The sequence below is a fragment of the Aplidium turbinatum genome, chromosome 1, assembly GCF_918807975.1.
Source record: "Aplidium turbinatum chromosome 1, kaAplTurb1.1, whole genome shotgun sequence".
NCBI classification, from domain to species: domain Eukaryota; kingdom Metazoa; phylum Chordata; class Ascidiacea; order Aplousobranchia; family Polyclinidae; genus Aplidium; species Aplidium turbinatum.
In genome coordinates this window covers 13,227,532-13,235,752 of record NC_137472.1, presented here as the reverse complement: position 1 = coordinate 13,235,752, position 8,221 = coordinate 13,227,532, and the positions used below count along the sequence as shown (strand labels likewise).

At 36.0% G+C, this 8,221-nt stretch overlaps 1 protein-coding gene across 1 annotated transcript; it reads left to right on the top strand.

Annotated features, from left to right (window-relative positions):
- Window positions 1-3,360: 3,360 nt before the first annotated feature.
- LOC145772710 (uncharacterized) lies at window positions 3,361-7,819 on the top strand. The gene has a single exon (XM_082584585.1). The coding sequence runs from the start codon at window positions 3,498-3,500 to the stop codon at window positions 5,946-5,948; it is 2,451 nt and encodes an 816-aa protein (XP_082440711.1). The 5' UTR covers window positions 3,361-3,497; the 3' UTR covers window positions 5,949-7,819.
- Window positions 7,820-8,221: the final 402 nt, after the last annotated feature.

Genomic DNA, 8,221 nt, shown 5'->3' with positions numbered 1-8,221 from the left:
AACAGCGCACGATTTCCAGAGTCTCAACAAGCTCACGCTTTGTATAAACAGAAACTAGAATGCTGAAAAACACTACAAGCGCATTCAGTGAATTATGCTGCCATGATAAATTTAGGGCAGCCAAGTGGCTAAGAGTGGCGAATTTATCGATGTCAAGAGTGCTGTAGGCTGCTGTCAACAGCTGATGCTGTGTGATGATGGTCATAGGTTAGGTTTAGCCAAAATATTTTAGCTTACATTTTTATACCTAAAAGAGATGGAAGAATATTGCGGGAGATCCGTTGTAAAGGGGCAAAAAACATACAGTAGTCACCATCTTGTTTGTCTAGCATACTGTTCTCCAATCTACGTAAGGTCCACTATATTGTATTTTTTTGTTTTTTCCACTGACAGTATATCACTACCCAGTGGCGTACGCAAGATTTTCTCATGGAAAGCATTCAAAATGCTTTTCGAATCGAAAACAAATCGAAAAACGTCCATTTGCTAATAATTATAACCAGTAGGTTATATTGTATAAGATTAGCCTACCATACTCAGCTTGCATTGACAATATTTTTTTTTTAGTTAGCAGCAGCGAATTAAGTTACTCATTCAGATAGATTTTGCATTGAAAACAAACAAGATGATTTCACACTCTTGACATCGTGTACTGTATAATGTTTTTGTGTACTGCATAATGTTTTTGTGTACTGCATAATGTTTTCATGTAGACGACGTAAATGACGTTAGTTAGCTTTCCCCAATGAACCAGGCGTATTGAGCGTACGTTCAGTAGCGTACGCAGGGTTTTGTTATGGTGAGAAGGGAGGCATTGGATAATAAATTGACATTGTTTGCTCAAGAGTAGCCCGATGCTACTCTGTGGTCTGACCAAGGTTTTAGGTACCGGTACACTGTTTGTTGGCAAAATATAAACTGTCACGGTCTTTGCGTATGTCATTGTATTTACGAATTGAACTCGGCCTATAATATTGGTCACAGCGGTAAACCATAATTTCTTCGTGGGAAAATTGTAACTTAAAGTTCCCGGATCCGTTCGTCTGCATATAATGACCGAAGAAACACACACTTGAACTTCTTTTCAAAAAGTGTATTTCTGTAAAAATTAGCCCACGGCTACCGAAAACGAGGGGGTGCAACGCGTACACCACTGAAAACTGTCACTACAGAACAGATTACTTGGATAAAAGACGGAACCTTTGTCCAGCTAGCAAGCACTAAGCCAACAGTTAAATGTGCGGCCAACTTTCAAACAATCATTTTACGAATGACCAGAATAGATAGCAATATCTCAAATTCACGTATGCAGTACTGTGACGCAATAATGAAAGACAATTATGAAGTCATTCCAACAGGTGTTTAAAGCTGATGTAATATTTCCTGTTTAAACAGGCCCAAACAGGTTTGACACAATTCTTATGAACGCTGGTGCAATTTTGGCTCATGTTTTAGGAATTTCCATGACGTAATATTCAGTAGACTTGAACGGTTTTTATATGACGTTTGATTTGGTGAAAATTGTCGGGAACAAATATATGTGAATATGAAAAGCATGGTAGTTGGCCTAAACAAATATATGTAAAAGCTATAATAGTTCGATTATGACAGGCAATCCAATTAGCCTAAATAAAGCGTAAATCGAACTTCTCTGTGAAAGTTTGTATATCGAATGCAATTATAACTGGGAGTGGGTAGGTGGATTGGGTCATGATTTTATAGCATTTATATTAGCCTATAGTAACATTGGTAAATGCTTTGACAGTGCAATTGAAAACATAATAAATGCCGTAACCTACTGCGTTAAATTGCTGAAGCATTTGTGAAAGGGAGTGTGGGGCATGACCTAATGGCACCTGCGTATGCTATTGTCACTACTATGCATTCGTGAAGTATACATTTGTAAGTTTAGAGAAGCATTAAAAGATTACAGAAAGTCGCCTATTTAAGCCCCATTCGGATTTTAAGTAAGTGTTAAAATTGTGTAAGTAAAAGAACGAAGCATTTTTCTTCCTTGTAAAGTAGCCAATGTTTGTTGAACGGATTTTGTCACACCAACTCATAACAATATCGGCTAACTTTATTGCATTGTGGAAGGCAATTCGGCAAAAAAAAAATTAAGCTCTGTTTTCTCAAAAACTCTTTTTTGTGACCTACTTGGTTAAATTCGAGTTACGTTTTCCAACGATGTTTTTTAAACAAAAATGATTAAATCAAGAAAAAACAGGCAAAATCAGTAGCCTATACCCTATAACAATGGTAAGAATTGCATAATGATTAAAGAATTTTTCTAAATTTATCAAAACAGCCATATTTCAGCTATAAGTTATAAATTAGGCATTATAGGCAGTATTTGGGAACACTGACTAAGCACCATTGTTAGACATATTCTTTCCAAAACAGCTGATAAACCAGTTTGGTAGACAATGCTGCCCCTTTCTGATAAAAAGAAACAACCTCGAAAACACTGTTCTGAGAAAATTGATGAAACGCGTTTATTTTTACTCAATACAAAAGCATTAAACTGAAAGAACAAACTTTGCTGAAAGAGAGGCTTCATTTGTGAGAGCTCTTTGTTTTGTAAACAAAAAAATTCCATGTTTAAATGTTCCAATTTCCAGAAAAACTCATTTTCGCTAAAGTGTGGGTTATTTCTTTTTGTCAGAAAGGGGCAGAATGGTACCACGATTAAAAACATCCATTAGAACTAACCACAGTAATAAATAAACGTACAAAATCAAGTAGGCTAAAAAACTGTTGTGAAAGTTATGAAATTTTACAAGAAGAGGACTCCCTGTAACTTGAGCTTAACCTTTCTAGCTGGAGATTTTGAAAGCCATTGATGCGTGAAAACAAAACACAACTCGCTCTTGTATTTAGCGTTGGTCAAACATTTACCTGTGGTTCCTGTTTTTATTACGTTTAGTCGTGAAATAAGTCTTTTTTGATCAGCTACAGTGATCTAGTACAGTGCAATTCAGGCTAGCAAATCAATGAGTTATTTGATCTACTGTAAATTGTAGCTGAAAATAGAAATATCATTAATCGTGCTAAGGGTAGACTAATATGGAAACAATAAAAGACATAAAACTGTTTTCATACCTTATAGCAGAACGTCATTTGGATTTTTAATGTAAAATACATTCAACCTTCAATGAAAAAAAATGCGTTTGATCAAATCATAGAAAACTAGCCTGGTTAAGGCTTTTTAACAGCTTTAGAATAATAAAAGCACATAGGTTGACTAGTGACTATTAATAATAATTTGCAGTTAAGCAATTATGTTTTTACTGATATAGGTTTTCACCACTTTACAACTTGTAGGCTACTGATTATCAAACTTAATGTCTCACAATAATATTTACAATTGCTGCCTAGCCAATTCAAAGCCAAGTCAGTTGTTTTGCATTCTCGCAGAAATACAACCTCCAACAACCGTTCAACCTTAGGCCCATCGTTGGGTGTCAGCTTCAAGTGCTGGTTTATTGAACTATAACATGTGCCTGGACTTGAAACGGATGGCTCTTTCTTCTTTTGGGCCTCCCAGAAAAGGCTTGCGCAGTGAAATGTCATACTTAGCGCAGAAATTTAAACTACAATGTGATGGAAATGGAAAAGAGATTAACCCAGCTGAAACGGCTCCAATCTTGAATGAAATGGGATTGTACTTTCAAGAGAAATCACCTGACAAACTTAGCTTGATACGAAGCGCGGCATTATTCAACTCAGCAATTGCAAGACAACCTAAAGAGCTGGAATATAAAATGAACCTTCAAAATCTTTGCAAGCTCGTTTTAGAAACATCTCATGCAAAGCATAAAGATGAAGATTTGCTAGATATTTCTGAGGAAGTCTTAATCAAGGTAAAGTCAATGAGGAGTCAAACATCAGAGAAACTTCAAGAGCTAAATGATTTTAAAGAGGCGACAATTAACGAAACTACAAGGAAGACCAGAAAAAATAGAATTGCAATGAAAGTAAAGAACCTGAATATTTTAGTGTCAGACATGTACAGCAACATAATGAGCTTTATATCTCACAAATGTGAGTTTGTGATGGGTGCATCTCCGTGTAAATACGCTGTTGTCGGAATGGGGTCTCTTGCTAGAAAAGAAATCACACCCTATTCTGATTTCGAAAACGCCATAGTCTTAGAAGAAGGAGTGCAGCTGAGGAAGGAATATAAGGATACTTTGGAATATTTCCGTTGGTTTGCTGTAATATTTCAAATAATTTTAGTAAATTTGAAAGAAACAATACTAAAATTTTTAACAATTCCTCATTTGAATGATGAACGCTTTCCAGAAGGCAATTGGTTTTATGATGATTTTACAAAATGTGGAATTTCACCAGATGGATTTGCTCCACATGCAAGTAAGAATCCTCTTGGAAGAACAGAGAAAACAAAGGAGAAAAATTGGACCACAGAACTCATAAGGTCCGTAAATGAAATGGTTTTATATTTGGAAAGTGAGGAAGATTTGAAAAATGGCTATCACCTTGCTGACATTTTGACTAAAACATGTTTCGTATCAGGTGATCAAAAAACTTACCAAGCTTTTCTGAAAGAAGTTAAAGCAACATTGAAGAGAAACAAACAAGTGACAGCAGACAACGTGATATCACAACTTGTTGATGACATGGGCAACTTTAACGTCATCATCCATGCACAGAATTTTCAAGCTGTTAGCACGTGTGATGTTAAACGTGTCCTCTACCGCAGTGCAACTTTGTACATAGCAGCTTTGGGTAGACTTCATTCAATCGACAAATTTTCCTGCTTTGAAGTGATTGATTGTCTTTATCAGAAAGGATTTATGAGCAAAGAAACCAAAGAAAAACTTTCTTTTGCAGTGGCAGTTGCTTGCTGGGCAAGACTTAAGGTCTATACGTTAACAGGAGGACAAGATGACATCATTGGTCAACAAGGGAGTTACGATGTTGAGGACAACATCATTACGAACACAATTGCTGAGATTGTTGGATACGAAAATGTTATTGACTATTTTGTAACTGCGTTTCAGCTTCAAACGTTAGTATCACGTGGAGCTAAATCAAGCAATTTTGATGCATTCTTCCAACTCGGCGGCACACAACTACGTTTAAGCGTTATGGGATATTTCAACATGCACGATAACTTTTTCAAGTTATGGGAAAGCATCAAGCAAAATGAACTAACTAACGCAACTGCAGAAGACCATGTCAAAATGAAGCTGTGTGTCGCAAATGCTCATTTCAAGCTTCATGAGTATGACAAGTGCTTAAAAATGCTTCAAAGCTTACGCAAGCAACCCACTAGCGACCGGTTGCTGAAAGTGGCCGTTTTAGTTGACATATCCTGGTGTCTGTATGACATGGAGCGTTACGAGTCTGTAATCAAGCACATTGAAGAAGTACTGAAAAAGATTGAAAATCTTGAAGCTGTTCTGCCTAACATGAGCCACAATATCAGCGACTTGTGTTACATTTACGGTAAAAGCAAATATGAACTTCAACAATATCAAGATGCACTTGCGGCACATAAAAGAGAAATGACTTGCTTGCTCAAAAGCGGTGATCAACATACCACCAAAACACTTCACGGAAACTTTTTAGCCATGTGCCATAACAACCTTGGCTTTTGTCTCGTTGCACTTGACAAACCAAACAAAGCAATTCATCACGCAAAGCAAGCTTTAGAATTGGCAAGAAAAACCAAAGTTCCAAATTCTGTTATCTGTGCTTCATATAAACTCTTGGGAAGCTCCTACTACATGAGTGAAAAATTAAAGAAAGCTCTGGAAAATTTTGAACTTGAATTAAATCTTCGTTTAAAATACCTTCCTGTTGAAGAACATGAATCAGACGAAGATTTGTTTCAAGTAAAACATAATGTTGATGCTTTAAAAGAAGCTTGTGAGATAGTAGAAGCTGGAGGGACAGTCATCCCGGAATCAATGCCTCGTTAAAATACAAACCAGTATTATATCAAATATAATTACTATACTCTCTAAAACTTCTACAGCCTGTTTCACCCTAAAAGGGGGATCATCAGAAGGTCCTTATTCAAACATAACTACAATATAATTATAATTTTATTCAAATTAGCATTATATAGCCTATACGTATTCAAACGCTTTTTTTCATGAAAACAAACCATGAAATGGCGATGATGACCAGTAGCTATGCACAACAATGATTGTGTTCTATGATAAAAATGTAATTTGATGTAATTGGTAAAAGTTGCTAAAGCAGACTATAATAAAGGTGCAGTTAAATTTTCGACGTTTGATTTTAATTAAAATTTACTGCACTGCAAACACTGTAGCTTTAAATTTTTGTGTACCGTTCAAATACAACCAGTCATGTGATTACTATCACATTGACTCAACGTCTGCAGACCTTGAATCAATGTTAAAAGCGATTGATTTGCTGGTTAGGATGATGGAGTATTCAATCTGTGTACTCTGTTGTTTTTACTACTAGTAGCCTAGAACATTTTTTGTAGCCTGTTGTGTAGCTGGTAGTGTATGCAAACAAAGCAATCAAACGGCGCAAAAATGTTTTGTAAAACGTTGCAATAGAAAATTATATTACTCGTTTTGCTTTCAAGGATAATTTTTGCGTATGACAAAACTTTATGTCTTCTCGTGCACTTAAAGTAGGCTACATGATATTTGCAGCACCACACTTGTTTTAGACAATGAGACATGACGGTCTCTACTGCATCTCATTGTGATGCGGAGGAGTAGATTTCCAATCAGACAATTTTTGGTTGCTCCATCTATTCTGTCAACAGAATAACCAGTCTCTGTCTACTTGATGGATCGACATGAATGTGGCTCCAAGACATTGTACTATCCTGTTGGTCATAAATCTTTTCCATATGACAAAGACCACTACGCATTAGCTCGGATGGTACAACGTCTCTTGCAAAGTATGATCATCTCATTGACCTTTGAAATTCGGTTTGATTTTGAAAATTTGGTTCGCGTCTTCGCCTCTAATTTGATTTCATTTCGATAAATGCCAGAGATTTCTATGTTTTTTGTGTAAAAACAAAGAGGGTAGTGGGAGCATCAATGAGGCCATATTCTAAAGCTAAACGATACAAAACTAAAGAATGTGCTGTCTCTAAATATCCTTAGTCATTGTACGCAAGAATACATGCTGCTACAAGTTGTCAATCTTTTTTTTCTTTTGTTTATTCCTTGCAAAATGTTAAAAGATGAATTAGTTTTCAGCAAATTTTTCATGGTTGAGAAGGAGCGATCATGGCTCATGGGTCCAGCCTCATGGGCGCCTCGACTGCCGGGAAACAAAACTTTTTCATATCCAGTTTTGAATTTTATTATGATTTTTTTTGCCTTTACTGAATTTGACATTACACCTTTGACAGAGAAAATTTAGTCTGGTTAAAAACCCTTCATATAGATCATACCACTTTTATTATTTCTTTTCCTTGCCTTCGTCAAACTAACAGCATTTAATTTATTGTTAAATACATGATATCCTCACTCTAACTGTTTTCAACTCTTCTTGTTCGTTGTTTTCTTTTAGCTAATCAATAAAATTTTCAAAGTTGTTGGAGTAAAATTTTTGCTTTTTAAAATTTGTTGAAATTCATCAATGGAAAAATCTTTTCACCAAAATGTGTATTCGTAATTTAAATTCGTCAGCGATGCAAACATTTTTGTCACATGACACCTTCTGTTTTATTGTTTTGTGTTGTTTGTTTACATAGTTCGTTTATTTCATAATGTTTTTTGTTCTATTGTTCATATTCATATTTTTCTTTACGAATATGGCCTACTAATCGTAAATACAATTAGCTAAATCGCTTGCTCAGTTCAACAGACCACAGTCGAAAAAGGGCCTTAGGCTTTTCTTCCAAGAGCAGTTTACTGTTCATAAACAAGAAAGAAATCATAGCCAAGGAGACGCCAATCCTCAATCGACGGCATGCCTGTGTTTTGTCAAAGACACTTAAAGTTGTTGAGCGGTGTCAAACCGGCGGCCTTTTGAACGTCGTACCAGGGCTCTCACCACTCGGCATTACAGTTAACTACACTACACAGCTAACCATGCTAGCTAATTTTAGATAAAAGAACGTATTTTAAAGACAAACTAAGGATATAAGTGAATGAGCTGAACGGTTTCTTTTATTCAGCACATGAGCCACAGAGTAGCGGAAAGGTGATCAACCAAAATATCAAATACGGTACTTCAAAGTTTCGTGGCA

Bases quoted from the DNA above. Each gene is read 5' to 3' on its own strand.
- LOC145772710 (XM_082584585.1), top strand. From the start codon at position 3,498: ATGTGCCTGGACTTGAAACGGATGGCTCTTTCTTCTTTTGGGCCTCCC.